At 37.1% G+C, this 16,351-nt stretch overlaps 1 protein-coding gene across 1 annotated transcript in view; it reads left to right on the top strand.

Annotated features, from left to right (window-relative positions):
• LOC150088923 (ubiquitin carboxyl-terminal hydrolase 19-like) overlaps positions 1 to 16,351 on the top strand; it is a 337,177-nt gene that overhangs the window by 107,289 nt on the left and 213,537 nt on the right. Inside the window, 2 exon segments of the mRNA XM_090370360.1 lie at positions 4,401 to 4,516; positions 15,400 to 15,686. Coding sequence (XP_090226486.1) covers positions 4,401 to 4,516; positions 15,400 to 15,686 — 403 coding nt within the window.

Genomic DNA, 16,351 nt, shown 5'->3' with positions numbered 1-16,351 from the left:
CAATATTCCTGTGAATTTGCATACTGTGCTCGATATCTAGGTCTGCATCCACGATTAGTTTCAAATTTTAAGCTGCGTGAAATATTTCTTCAAGTTCTTTTAATGTTAACTTCTTTTCTTGAACATTTTCTTCCTCACAGATTTCCACCTCGTCATATGCTCGTTGTTCATCAGTATTAAGGAGGTCAGAATCACTTAATTGTTCTAAATGTGATTCCAGCAATTTGTGAACATCACTGTTGTCAATTTCATCAAAGCCTAGAGCTCTTCCAATATTTGCTATTTCATCAATAACAGTGTTGACATGAGTGAAACTACAGAAATCATTTGTGCTGTGTGGCAAAATATGCTTCCAAACTGCTCTCATATTGCTGGATGTTACTTCAGACCATGACTCATGAATATTGTCTATTGCTTTCCTGATGTTGTAATTTCTCCAAAATTCAACTAAAGAAACTGCACCATCTCCAATTGTTGCTTCAATTGTTTGCATAAATGTTCTGCATAAATAATAGGCCTTAAAAGTAGTGATTATGCCTTGATCCATAGGTTGTAAAAGACTTTTCATATTTGGAGGTAAAACAATAACTCACGTTTTTACACAAATCAGAAAGTGCTGGTGGCTGGCCCGGGACATTGTCTAAAATTAATAAAATTTTGAATGCAAGATTATTTTCTTCACAGTAGGCCTTAACTTTCAGACAAAAATAGCTAGTGAACCACTCTTCAAATAAAGCTTTCGTGACCCAAGCTTTTCTATTAGAGTGCCAAACAACAGATAGGCTTGCTTTATTAAAACCTTTACCGAAAGATCTGGGAGTTTCATTTGTATCCCTGATAGCTTATCCACTTTGAAATTAAAACCATAACCATGGGTTTTAATTTCAAATCTCCTTCTGCATTGCCTCCCAATAAAAATGTTATTCAATCTTTGGAAACTTTATAGCCTGGTTGAGCCTTTTCTTTTTTTGCTAGAAAGGTTTTTTTTTGTCATTCATTTCCAAAAAAAGGCCTGTTTCATCAGCGTTAAATTTTTGTTTATCTGCATAGCTGCCATCATCAACAATTTTCTTTAAAATTTCGGGATATTTCGTGGCTATATCTTTATCTGCACTTGCCCCTTCTCCAGTCAATGCAACATTATGCAGTCCTGTTCTTTTCTTAAAATGTTCAAATCAGCCTTTACTGGCAGTGAAATTTTCTTCCATTTCCCCTTCAATCACTCCTTCTTTTGAAGGACTTGCTTGAATATTTTCTTCAGTTACCGCTCTACCCAAGTTTTCTATTGTTGAATTTTCCTTTCACATTGAAAAAATACTCAAGGCTTTTGTTTTTATGGTCATTGTGCAGACTGGAATTCTTTTTTTTGATTGCAGTCTTCTATCCAAATGGTTAAAAGATGTTCCATCTTAATCATCGTAACACTTCTATTTCTTGTGGTTTGTGTGCAAGCTGACGATGAAGCAATATGCACTGGCTTTACTTAAAATCGTCCAAACCATTGATTCAGACATTCCAAGATGTCGAGAAATTTTTATTTTACTCTCACCATCTTCAAGTCTTTTTATGACTTCAATTTTTTATCTAACGTTATCACTTTTCTTTTCTTTTTACCAGAGACACTATCAGACACACTTTTCCTTTTATCCATAGTTAATAATTATGTAATACTATATAAACAATTTAATAGAAATTAATGTAATTAATTACAACGTAAGAACAACTGAAAGCAACTGATCTGCATGTACGTAATAAATGCAGTGTGGCCTGTGTTGTCCTTCAGAGTGCATAATGTTAGAAAATATTTCAATTGTTGTAATAATACACATTTGAAATAATCCATTTCTTTTTATTTTCTTATAATAGAAAACCAAACTAGCTTCCCACACTGTATCTTGCATTTGTTTTTGTTTATTTCTCAGTGGAGAAGGTATGACGCGATGCAAAATAAACAGTAACTCCCTTTTGTGAACAGAGCCGCGTGCTCACTAAGAAAACAAGTGATGTGTTTCTGTAATGTTCTCTAATGTTATGCATACTTTAGCAGTGTATTTACATTTGTAGCTTAGTACCGACTTTCGTAGCATCACCAGCTTCGGTTTCTTTAGGCCAAGCCAAAATACCGCGCTAATCGAAATTTTGATTCGTGCTAATCAAAAATTGGTAGCTAAATATAAACTGCATTAATTCGAGTCTCGCACTAATCGAACCCACGCTAATCAAGGGATTCCTCTACAGAGCAGTTATAAAATAAGTTTCCTTATTCAGGAGACCCTAGTGTAAAAACTGTTAGAAATAGCACTGTGAAAATCGGTGGGTATGTCATTTAGGGTGTGGGGAAGCGATTTGTAGAAGAAAAAAAAAATTAGTTCAAATTTCTGCTACCAGGGGGGGAGAAATTGGCACTGTAAACATAACATAGGATTAGATTTTAATATCAGAACTTAGAAATCTACAGATATTGTTCTATGTGCCTTCCTTCACTTGAGATGACATTCTGAAAATGGAGGACTGCATGCGACACAGTTTCATGTAGCATCTCATTAGGAATGTTGGCTACGTGCTGTTTAATTCTTGCTTTTAAATCGACAAGCATCTGTATGCCGTCACGGTAAACTCTGTCTTTCAGGTATCCCCATAGCCAGAAATCATAGGGATTTAGATTTGGTGATTGGGCTGGCCAGAACTGCCGAAAGTCTCTAGAAATGATGCAATCATATCCAAATGTTGAACGGAACAGTTCGTTCACTTGTCAACCAACATGGGGAGGGGTACCATCTTGCACGAACACTATGGTCTCCAAGTATTGCCTTTCTTGCAGAGTGGGAATAGTGTGATCTCTTAGAAGAGTGCAGTACCGTGCACTAGTTACTGTACACCTTATGGGGCCATGAAGTGTAGACTCTTCAAGAAAAATGGTCCGATTATAAACTCTGCTGTGAATTCACACCATACTGTAATGTATGGACTTTGTAGTGGTCTTTCATGCATGACGGATGGAATGAGAAGTTCTCCATATTCAGCAGTTTTGTGCATTTACAGCCCCATGAAGAGTGAAATGTGTCTCTCATCAGACCACAAGATCATTCAATCCCCCATGTATCATCAAGTTCCACATGAGCCAGAAATCGTAGAGCCAAGTCTATTCGTTGCTGCTGATCACAAGACTTTAGTTCTTGCACTGTGTGAACCTTGTACGGGGAGCCAGTGTAAAATTATTCGAAGCACTTTACATACAGTAGACCAAGGAAGGTTCAAGTCTCTTGACACACCTCTGGCAGGCATTGTGACCATTGCAACTGCCACTTCGTCCACTTCCTCTGTTCTGATATGTGGTTGTCCCCTGCCTGGAATTACGCCTAACTCCCCATTCACTTCAAATTTTTTTATTAGTTTTCGAAGCCCCACTGACGTCAAAGATCCTTTACACAAACCTTTAAGTTTCTGATATTCACGTAGTGCTACATTAGCATTACTATTCTGGTAGAACAGTTTTACTTAAAGAGCACATTCCTTTTTTTAAGAGCCATAATGGTTATTGACGGTGGCATTGGCCTTTCTGCTTTTATCTAACAGGATGTCATTTGCGTAAGCAGCATGTATAGAAGTAAATGACAACTTTTACATATGTGTAGCGCTGTTTCCCCCCTGGTGGCGGAAATTCGAACTAATTTTTTTTCTTCTATAAATCACTTCCTCATACTCTGAATGACGTACCCACCGATTTTCACAGCACTAACTAACCGCTTCGACACGAGGGTCTCTGAATAGGGAAACTTATTTTATAACCACCCGGTATGTGCAAGAAGAAGAAATTTACCAGGGTTCTGTGCTTAGTCATTCTCAAAATATGCACCTGTGTGTCATTCCTTTAAGTCAGGGATTAGAGGTTTTCTTTTCCAACTGTGTTGTGTTTTATTTATTTGGTTCATAGGATAGTAGTGATTTATGTTGAATGAATGTACTCTTAAGTTATTGTATTTTTCCATATACTGTACACTTTTTTTCTCTAAAAAAAAAAAAAAGTCAACATTTATGGTACTAAGTACACTTAGTTGCAATACAGAAATGCAATTTTTTCCCTTTTTTCTTTCTTTTTTTTTTTTAATTTGTTTTTATGATTATATGACCTTATAAAATCTGGAAAATTCCAAGGTCCAGCATGGATCAGTCCTGAGGTCACTAGATTTGAGGGTTTTGATATAGTAAAAAGTGCTACCACTTAAATAAAGTTATAAAATTACTAGTCATTTAAAATAAGTTAACTTTTGTCAAGAAAATTAAATTAAATTAAATTAATTTATAATATATTTCAAAGTTACGTAATTAATTCTGTATGTTTTTTTATAAACCATCATAAGTAATTATTAATGAAAATGTTACTCTAAATTTATATACAGAGAGCCAATAAATCCACTGGATGGGTGCTTTAAATTAACTGCAAGCAAGTTGGAGATAGTAATAAAGAAGAAAGTTCCTCAGAAATGGGGTGCATTGGAAGCTCTAGTGAGTAAAGGTAAGTAAAGTAGTTCTTTGTGTTATTGAAAATGATCCATTGCTGGCAGACTGGAGTTATTTTCACTTCCTTTCAGCAGACTAAAAAGAAAAATAAAAGCAGATATTAAAAATTGAAAGTAAAAATCAGTTGATATTAAAAAATTAATCAGAAAAATGCATTTTAACAGTTTGTTGACATTTTTTTTAGGAAAAAAATTAAATACAGGAGACTTATTTTTAAAAACTTGACAATAATGAAATTTTTAGAAGGAACACTTAATACCTGCCTTAACAGCTTAAATATTTGCAGAATAATGAAAAGTCCAAGCGTACAAAAAATATGTACACTTGGACTTTTCTTTTTGCACTTTGAGCATTTGTAGCTAACTTTTTTGAGACAGTAACTAACTTACTATTTGCAACTTTATATTCATATACTCCTTCATGCGAGTATAGTGGTTTTGCCCTATGGCACTCATTTGGAGTGGTCTGGTTATCTGATCTCAGGAAGAGGAAGAGTAGGGATTCTCCATGAGTTATTCTGGAATATTTAGCATAAATAACGTGGCAATAGGCATGCAAACACATACTTGTATGGACATAACAAACAATAAACTGCATGGTATAGATTATCTTTGGAACTGGTGCACCAAAAAATTTCCTGGAGTATGCCTTTGTTATTCACAGATTTTATTATTTGGGGAAAATCAAATTCTGTGTATGAATCATAATAAGAACTAGAAACCAAATAAAAAAAACACCAGGAAAAGGGTAATTACAATTTACAAAAAATAAAAATCTGAATGGTGTAAGTGTAATCAGAAAGAAGAATCTTTTTAACGTAAAATCAAATTCTGTATTAAGCATAATAAAATTAATATTAAAATATTTGGACTTACTTCCAAGACATATCAGTGAAATGTCTCGGAGGTAATAGAGACATATCACTAAATCAGTCTTAAAGTATTTTTTCTGAAATAAAATATTAACTTTTTAATGCTTAAGTAATCTTGTTAATATAAGCATAGAGGGAGAAACATGTAACAAGCCACTTTAGTTAAAAATTAATACATGAAATGAATAAGACTTTTTGATTTAAAGTTGTAGACACTAACAAGGAACAGTGCCTTTCTGTACTGTACATCCATCCACTAACTAGGATTTTGATCCCCATCTGATTTAAAAAAGAAAAAAGGATTTTGTGGGTAGGTGTTATCTGTAAACAAAGAAATGATGAAAGAATAAGACACCTTGTGTTGACTGTTGATGGTAATTTCCAGCTTGAGACAAGTTGAAACTGGATTATTTTCTGACTTCCTCCTAACAGTTCTTTTGGCAAGATGATACTTCTTTGAAATCCTCTCTTTGGTTGGATGCAAGTTTTATTGTGCTAAAGCCATTAATATAGCCCATCAAACCAATTTACTGTGATTCATTCAGGAATCTAATTAGTTTTTCCTGCTAAAATAGGTGAGGAAACTTTTGCATGTTGCAGGTATCTAAACTGTAAGAATTGGTTGTGGAATACATTTAATTAATAGATTAACTACATTACTATAGAGTTTATTACTATAGAGTTAATATTTCTTATTTCTGTAATAGGACTTTCATCCATTTTTAGATGATCAAAAATTTTTATATTTGGGTTGTTTAGAAAAATTTGCTAAGCATTCTTATTAAAATTAGGCCAATAGAAATTTGGCTTCCCATGTAAAATTGAGTGATCTTTGCACTGAAATGGAAATAAATTTCAGTTGTTTGGGCAATTTTTTATAAGAAAAACTAGCTCAATTTGATTTGACAGTCTGCAGTTCCCTCTCCTCTCACAGTCTCTTACTTTGGGTGTTCGAGCATTACTTGAGAAAGCAAAGTTGGCGTGACACCAAAACCACCTCTGCGATCCACCCAATTAATAGATGCTATGTAGAGCCTTAAACTTTTATAGTTCCCCTTATCTGAAATTAAAGACTGCACCTTTTCCCGCCGCCTCCGTAGCCAGGTGGGAAGGAGCAGTGGGTAGCACACGCTTCTTGATTAGACCGGGGTTCAAGCCCGTCACCACCAAATACGGAGGATGTGGAAAGGTCAGGGAATGACCACCGCATATCCCGGAGCAATATGGCCTTAGTTGCTAATGCTCCTAAAAACCAAATAACAAGCAAACAAGCACCTTTTCCTTTAACTATGGCAACATCTTTCTTCATCTTCCAAGTGTGATCACTATCTACCAATGGCTCCTGTTAGCCCTGTGATGTCCTCTGATTCATGAGTGATGATGTCTAAAATATTCTAACCCCCAGTATTTTCTCCGACATGCTGTTACAAATAATAACTACTAGGCTTTTCATACTAACTAAAAAATACTCTTCAAGGTAGAGGCCTAAATGGATGTCTGGTCAACTGAAGAAACTCGTGGCAGAGAATAAAAGTGCATGAGATGCATATACATTACCTGGCAACACAGAAGCCTGTGGTAGATATAAACTAGTGTGTAATCAAGTCACAAAAGAAGTTAGGCAAACTGAGGCAGGTTATGAGAAATCTTTGGCAAAGGATGCAGAGAAAAACAGCAAATACTTCTTTATTTATGTAAACTGTAGAAGGAAGGGGATGAATCAGATTAGTCCACTTGATACTGATGGTTTGACCGTTGATTCTGCTCAGGTTACTAACAAATTGAATGAATATTTTGCATCTACATTCACACATGAAGAATTATTTAGGGGATGCCAGAAGTTTATGAAGTTCTAACAGGAAACTAAATGATTTTGTAATAACTGAGAGGAATGCGAAGGAGAAATTGTTGAAGTTAAACATAAGAAAGGCACCTGGGGTGGATGGAGTCATCCAATTATTTTAAGGCAGGCAGCAAAGGAGGTAAGTAAACCCTTAGACATAATTATGAGAGCATTCTTGAATTCAGGAGTGGTCCCTATTGACTGGAGATATGCAAATGTATCCACTATTCATAAAGGATGATCAAAAGGCGATGTGAGTAATTACAGACCTGCTCACTTTAAATCTGTTCCAGGGAAAATAATGGAATTGCTGGTTAATGCAGGACCATCTGGACATGCATGTAGTTATACTGCAATCACAATATGGATTTGTTAAGGGGAAATCTTGTTTGACCAGTTTGATTGGTTATTATGATCTGGTCACAAAGGTATTGGATGCAAAAAATAATTTTGATATCATATACTTGGATTTCAGAAAAGCTTTCAATACTGTTGTACATAAAAAGACTACTGTAGAAATTAGTGCAAGGTGGCATTAAGGGCAAGTTGCTATGGATAAAGGGATGGTTGTTTATCCATAGCAGCAACTCACAGGGTTCGGTGTTGGGCCCATTTTGTCAATGATATACAAGAATTTTTGCCAGCAGGGATATGGAGGTGATTATTCCTTCATATGAGGCAATAGTCAAGCCACATCTTGAGAACTGCATACAGGTCTGGAGGCCTCATTTTATAAAGGATGTTGAGCTTCTGGAACAAGTACAAAGAAGGGCAACGAGATTGGTGAGCAGAACAAAGGGGTGTCTTTACCAAGAAAGGCTTCAGTTCTAAAATTGTAGCATCTGGAGATTAGGTGATCTGATTGAGGTGTTTAAGGCTTTGAATGGATTGAGCAAGCTAAGTGCTGATGATTCTTCCTCTTGCTCAGACCACACACAAGAGGGCACAAAATTCAAATTTAGGAAGGACAGTTGCAGAATAGATGTGCAGAAGTTTGCCTTTAGCCAACAGGTGGTTGATTATTGGAACAAACTTCCATCTGTTGTGGAAGTTGATAGTTTAAATTAATTCAAGGAAGAACTAGACAAGCTGTTGGAGGGAATGAATAGGTGAAATGGGCAGTGCAGTGTTGTTTTTTTTTTTTTTTTATGGCTGATGCTGTATAATCCTTGCATTATTTGCTAATGCTAATGATGGTGCACCATGGATTTTTCTCAAAAGGTTTTTGTGTAATATTTAAGTGGCTTTGTGTATGTGAAGAAGAGATCAGGAAAGATCCTGTAATGCAATGTTTCTTTCTGTCTAGTAAATTTTGTTTTTTTTATGAAAACCCTGAACACGAGAGGTATTAGAACCTATAGTACTTAGTACTGTGCACAGGTTGAAAGTTGAGAAGACGAAAGAAGATATTTGTTGACAATGTAGACTTGAACTTCTGTAGATTTATTTTCAGGAAATATGTATGAAGGAAGGTTATTCCAGAAAATGGCAGTTGAATGAATAAATGAGGAAGATGAAAAGTTGATTCTGTGAGTTTGAAGCTGGACAGTAAATGGATGTTGGCTGGCGGCGGCGCGTGTTCGGACTGTTTTGAAAGAGAGAGCGCGAATTATAGAAGCCAATTCAGAAAAACAGTGCCCATGGAAGTATCTGTAGAAAAGGCATGCAGCAGAAACAGTATATCTATGAGACAGAGAGTGGAGAGATTCTGTTAGAGATGATTCATTAATTAATCTAACTGCCCCCTTCTGAATGGAATTTAGAAGCCTGCGAGAGGTTTTGAGGGCACTACCCCAGATATGGGAACAAAATCCCATGGTAGGGCGGATTTGCAATTTGTACAGAGTGAACAACTGTTTGGAAGAGAAGTAATGCCTATAGCTAAAGAGAAAAACAAGTTTTTTAGATGCAGAGGAAGGAATATTTGTAATGTGCTTGTGCTAAGAGAGATTAGAAGTTAGGGTAATCCCCAAAAGAGATATATCATCTTGCCTAGACATCAGAGTGTCACCAAAGATAAGCATAGGAGCAGAAGAATCCTTTTTTGCGTGATATAAGACAGGACTGAATTTTAGAAAGATTGAAATAAATTAAGTTGTCTTTGCCCCACTGGAGAATTACCTGGAGATCAGCATTTAAAGAATTGGTAGCAGATATTCAAGAAGTTGAAGCTGATTGATCAGGGCATTCTCAAACTGGAAAGTAGAATACAATGTGCTATCATCAGCAAAACTGTAGATAGGATTTGTGGTCAATGGAAGAAGGTCATTAATATACAAGACGAAAAGAGTGGGGGAAAAGAACTGAACCTTGGGGGACACCAGCATTAGTAGAGAAGTTAGAAGATAGCGAGCCATCTACCATCACCCTCAGTGAGCGGTCAGAGAGAAAACTGGATAACCAATCACAAAAAACAGTTGGCAAACCATAAGATGCAAGCTTGTTTAGAAGACCTTTTTGCCAAACACGATCGAAAGCCATTGAGATATCAAGATCAAGAGTAGGAGATCGGCAGAATTGCTTAACAAGTACAGGTCGCTGTTGAAAAAAAGCCGTGAAATAGGGTTGAATTTGAAAGTGTCTGCAATTCTGCCCAGACACGATAGAACAGAGTATATGATGAGAGCCTTGTCGATCAATTCGGCCCTGGAAAGATTGTGCAAGGCTCAAGGGGTAGAATTTTTTTCAGCCTGGACTGTACTTGTTAACAGGAGAGATTGCTTCTACAGGGATGGGATACACTTAAATAGAAAGGGTGCAAGAATATTTGCTGATGCTATCGAGGCAGTGTTAGGTGGGTCGGAAAACTGCTAGCTTGGGGGGGAGACAAAGACGAATAGATTAACAGTAGCCACTGGCAGAGGTGAAAGAGATTCTTGCACTGCTTCTATTGGAATGAGCAGAAGCCTGAAAAACAAGATTCAGGATATTTCAGAGACTGCTGGGAGTCATTGCGGTACAAGTAAACACATGGGTTGTGTTAGGGCAGCTAAGAATAGAAATAGGTGCATGTATACTTGCGTGTACACCAATGCTAGGAGTTTAGTAAATAAATTTGATGAATTTGAGGTATTGCTCAAAACATCAAAGGCAGATATTGTTGGGATATCAGAGACTTGGTGTCACACAGATATAAGGAATGCAGAACTGGAATTTGGGGAGTACAATGTCTACAGAAAGGATAGACTGGATAGGAAGGGAGGAGGGGTTATGCTATTAGTTAAGAAATACATAAAATCCAAGGAAGTGAAGCCAGTGGACATCGAGTCAGTTTGGTGTGACATAAGCATTGGGAGATCAAAATTGAGAGTAGGAGTCTGCTATAGGCCTAATGACTCTGATGAGTATAATAAGAAACTGTACAGGGAAATAGTGTGCCAGTAAATCAGAGAGTCTTATAATGGGGGATTTTAATTTCCCAGATATTGACTGGAATTTGGGGGCTGATCATTCACACACTAGCAAGGCTTTTGTGGATTTATTGGATGATTGTTTTCTACATCAGCATGTTCGGGAGGCAACTAGAGGGAGGAATACTCTTGATTTGATTATCAGCAGTGATTCTTTATGTATTAAGAATCTGCAGATAAATGAACCACTAGGTGGCAGTGATCACAGTGTGCTGAAGTGGGATTTACTCAAAGAGGTAACTACCATTAGGGGTAAAGGGAAGGGTTATTGCTTTCATAAAGGCGACTACGATGGACTGAGACAGTATTTAAATTCTATACAGTGGGACCAACTGATGATGTTACCAACAGCAAATGCAAAATGGGAAACATTCAAAGAACTTATCTTGGAAGCTACTAGGCTTTACATATCAACTAAGAAATATTGTTCAAGGTTTAGGCCTAAATGGATGTCAGATGAACTGATGAGGCAAATGGCAGAGAAGAAACATGCATGGGATACATACAAATTAACACATGACACAGAAGCCTATGATAGATACAAGTTGATCTGTTACCAAATTACAAAGGAGGTTAGGCATGCGAAGGCAGATTACGAGAAATCTTTGGCAAGGGATGCAAAGAAAAACAGCAAAGAGTTCTTTACGTATGTAAACTCTAGAAGGAAGGGGATGAATCAGATTGGTCCACTTGATATCGATGGGTCAACTGTTGATGATCCTGCTCAGGTAGCTAACAAACTTAATGAATATTTTGCATCGACGTTCACACGTGAGGAGTTATTTAGCGAGGGGAAAGCCAGAGGTGTATTCAACTCTAGCAGTAAGCTAGAGAATCTTGTAATAACTGAGAGTAAAGTGGAGGAGAAATTGTTGAAGATAAACACAAGAAAGGCACCCGGGGTGGATGGGATCTATCCAGTTATATTAAAGGAGGCAGCAGAGGAAGTAAGCAAACCCTTAGCCATAATTATGAGAGCTTCCTTGGACTCAGGGGAGGTTCCCACAGACTGGAGATGAGCAAATGTGACCCCAATTCACAAAGGAGGATCAGAGGCTGACACAAGCAATTATAGACCTGTGAGTTTAACTTCTGTTCCAGGAAAATTAATGGAGGCACTAGTTAAAGAAGCACTGCAGGATCATTTAGACAAGACTTCAGTTTGTAGCTCGGACACAGCATGGTTTTGTTAAGGGGAAGTCTTGCCTGACCAATTTGTTTGGATGCTATGATGCAGTCACAAAGGAACTGGATACAGGGAATAACTTTGATATTATATACGTGGATCTTAGAAAGGCTTTTGATACTGTTGCACATGGAAGACTGCTGCACAAATTGGAGCAGTGTGACATTGGAGGCAAATTGCTGCTGTGGATAAAGGGGTGGCTGAGGGGTAATCAATGAGTGGGCAATCAGAGAGTGGTAATCAATGGACACTGCTCGTCGTACACTAATGTTATTAGTGGAGTCCCTCAGGGCTCAGTGTTGGGTCCATTATTGTTTTCTGTATTCATAAATGATATTGATGATGGTATATCAAGCTTAATGTCGAAGTTTGCAGATGATACAAAGGTAGGCAGGGTTGTCAAGGACACTACTGACACTATGCTGCTGCAACAGGATCTGGAAAGGTTGAGCAGATGGGCTGAGAGGTGGCAAATGAAGTTTAACATTGACAAATGTGAAGTACTACACATGGGAAACAGCAACCCCAGAGCAACGTATCAACTCTGTGGTACTACACTGACAGTGATAGAGAATGAAAGGGACCTGGGGGTGGTTGTGCAGGCAGATATGAAGTTCTCTGAGCAGTGCAGACAGGCTGCAAGAGTAGCTCATGGTGTATTGTCAATGATATATAGGAAATTTTCTAGCAGGGATAAGGAGGTGATTATTCCCTTGTATAAGGCAATGGTCAGGCCACACCTAGAGTACTGTGTACAGGTCTGGAGGCCTCATTTCAAGAAGGATGTAGAGCTGCTGGAACGAGTACAGAGAAGGGCAACAAGATTAGTGAATGGAACAAAGGGGTGCTCTTATGAAGAAAGGCTCAAATTTTGCAAATTACAGTGTCTGGAGACTAGGCACCAGCAAGGTGATCTGATAGAGGTGTACAAAGCCTTGAATGGTTTGAGCATGCTCAATGCTGATGGGATTCTTCCTCTCGCTCAGAATAATCACCTGAGAGGGCATAAATCCAAATTGAGGAAAGACAGATGCAGGATAGACATGCGGAAATTTGCCTTTAGCCAGCGAGTGGTTGGTTGGTGGAACAGATTTCCATCCCTTGTCGTGGAAGTTGATAGCTTAAATAAGTTTAAGGCTCAGCTGGACAGGTATTTTGAACGAACACAGGGGTGAAGTGGAAGTGGTTTTTTTTTTTTTTTTTTTTTTGGCTGATGCTGCATAAGCTTGCTTTCTTGCATCAAATGCCTCTGCTAATGCTAAATGCTAACTGCAACTGCTTGTGTTTCACCGAACTTTTCCGTTGAATTTGTCCATAAATGGGCAACATAAGCCAGAATATCACCAGTGGATTGACACTGATGGAATCCATACTGCTGATTGTTGATCAGACGGAAGGTTTCTAGGTAGTTTAAGAGTTGGCAGTTAATTGATTTCTCTATTACTTTAGAAAGAGTAGAAGTAATTGCAATGATACAATAATCGGATGGGAGGGATTTGTCACCCTTTTTAGGAACTGGCTGGATATCAGCAAATTTCCAAGCAGAAGGAAAAATATCTTTGGAATAAGAAAGTGAAAAAAGGTGGCAAAGAACAGAGTAAGTTCAGGAGCACAGGTTTTGAGAACAAGTGGAACAATACCATCAGGACCTGGAGCTTTCTTACATCAAGATTCGTCAAAATCCTTCTCACCTACTTTTGACGGAAGACCACAGGATGGATTGAATGGAGCATATTGGGAGTTGTTTTACCAAGATCATTAATACATGAGTTGGAAGAAAAATGGGATGCTAGCAGATCAGCTTTATCTTTGGCTGAAGTGACAATAGAACCATCTGGTTTTGACAGAGGTGGGAGCAGAGATGGGCTAAAGTTGCAGCCAATTGCTTTGGCAAGAGACCAGAGTGCTAGTTACCATTAGGGCAAGAAGCAAGTTTTCTACATTTAGCCTGTTCAAAATCTAGAACTCAATATCATAGATTAATAGCTGCTTTACAATTGTCACGAGCTTTGGCGTATGAAGAAAATGAAACTGAAGAATTGGAAATAAGCCAATTACGATATGCTACATTGTTCTTTTGAACAGCCTTAGTACATTTATTGGAAAAACAAGGTTTAGATAATGGATGAGATTTTAACATGGAGTGTTTAATAAAGGATTCCATTCCTACAAGAATACAGGATAAATCTAATTTTCATCTAATATTATTCGTATCCTCAAAGGAAAACATTTTCTTCACAGAATGATTTTAGATGTCTGTTCCCATTAAAGGCTATGGCATAACAGCCAAAATGTCCAGGTAAATATACTAATTTTTCTAAACTATACTTTACTTATTTTAACAGGTGTTTAAGTTGTTAAGTTAATCTATTAATTTTTATGACGTGCAAGGTAAAATAAAAATGCAGTTTATAAAAATTTCCAATGCACTGTTAGACATTTCCTTAATAACTCAAGAAACTGCCATTGCAAGACTTCAGCTAGCTCATACATACCTTACTCGCTTACCTCCTTGCTGCCTTAGACCCTGTCACACTATGGCCATAGTTGCTGATGCGCCCAATAAATCCCGAAACAAACAAACAGCCTTAGACCCACCTTTTTATGCTCACTTTGTATTGAACTTACAGTACAGCATATCATTATTGATTTCCCTTTTTATAACAGTTTGGCAGCACACTACATTTTTATCAAAACAAACAGGCTGAAGTGTTCCAATCCTGAAACTAGGCTTAAATGATAACTTATTGATTTAGTACTGTTATAATATCTAATAATGTAACCAGTGTATTTCATACACTTGATATTAATTACTGTTACTTCTAAATGGGGAATGGTGACTTCTCTGATGGAGAATTATTACTTATTTGAAGTATAAGAGGAAGGCAACGCATTGTGTAAATAAGTCATAACTGGGTCATTAGCTCTTATGCTTCTGAATGCTTACCTGCCCACCGATGAGAGGCCATATAGCCTCCAAATGGTGCAATCTGTGTGTGGTAATCAACTGAGAGTAATTAGTAATAGTAGATTTATCTAATGGGGAAGTGTTTTATTATTATTATTGTTATTATTATCAGCCATATGGTGCAAGGAAGCCTGAGGATGGTGCAAGGAAGCCTGAGGCTTCCTTGCACCATCCAAAAAAAAAAAAAAAAAAAATTCTGAATTACCCCAGAGAGAAGAGAAGAGAATCGCCAAGAAAGAGAAGAATGATGATATCCAGGCTCGGAACCATGGGTGTGCCAAGCCCATACTCACCAGATGCGAGCCACTTATTTGGAGTATATTTTACTAGGAAGGCTCTCATTGTGAAGGATTTAACTATATGAGATTTTATAATAATGATGTCTAATGTACAAACTTTGGTCTGTTTTAAAAATTCAGTTATGTAATAAGGATGCAGTTGGGCAACTAACAAATGTCATAATTCGAATTTTTCATAGTTTGAAGCTTTCTGCCCTAAAGTTATATTAGTCTAAGAAGTACAAAAGGATTAAATTTATTTAAAATTTTCCAAAGATTTTTGTATTTTATACAGAAAGATACAACATAAATATTTATTTAGTTCCAGCCATCCCAGTACCATCTAATACGTGGGTTCCTGTTGCAAGATCATCACCTGTTTCCTGTTTGACTACCCCTGGACATTCAATGAGAGCAGAATCACAGACAAAAGTTAGTAGTAGTGGGTCTGGAAAACCTATGCTGAATATGCCAGATTTAAAGAAGAAATTTGTTTTTTTGCCAGATTCTCCAAATAAATGGAACATACCTAGGCAGCAAGAAGAAATATCAAATATAAAGTCTTCGCAGCATAACATTCCCCAAGATAGTAAATTAGAATCTGTCAAGGTAATTTTCACTTTAGTTATATTTTTTTCTCATTAAAGTTTTTAATGCTAATTAAGATGAATAGTATTTGGAGTAATTTTAGGCATTTGTTTTCCCTTAATTTTGTAACTAATATTACGAGTAACCAGTAATTTGCTCATATGTAACCCACAAAGACACCCATTATTCTTTTAATGGGTGTAAAAAGTATCCTTAATTTAGATTGATTTAGATATACACTGTATATCCAAAAATATTGGGACACCCTTTCACGAATGTCACATACTGTGTTAGAAGTTCCCTCAGTATGTGTATCTACTCACACATACCAGTGTAAATCTTGTGGTTCTGACTGTGCAACAGCAATATGTTAGAAACCAGTATGTGCTGCTGAGTGGAACTTTTGACTTTTAGTATGGGATGGTAGCTGGATGCTGCATCACTTATGTCAGTGAGAACAACTTCAACTTGTCTAAACCTACCAGAATCCACTGTGATAGATCTTATTCAGAGATGAAAGGTGAAAAAGTTATAGATGGCCTGAAACTCACAGAAAGTGTTTATGAACCATTAAAAGGGTATTTCATGCCTTATGCATGTTGTCATCCATGAAAAACTTCAAAGAGCAGTTCCAAGAGGCCACAGGAACATCTGTCAGTATGCCACCCATCTCTAAGGGGACTGCA

The sequence above is a fragment of the Mastigoproctus giganteus genome, chromosome 3 (genome assembly GCF_048544385.1).
Source record: "Mastigoproctus giganteus isolate SK-2022 chromosome 3, ASM4854438v1, whole genome shotgun sequence".
Lineage (NCBI taxonomy): Eukaryota > Metazoa > Arthropoda > Arachnida > Uropygi > Thelyphonidae > Mastigoproctus > Mastigoproctus giganteus.
This window is presented reverse-complemented; position numbering and strand designations above follow the sequence as displayed.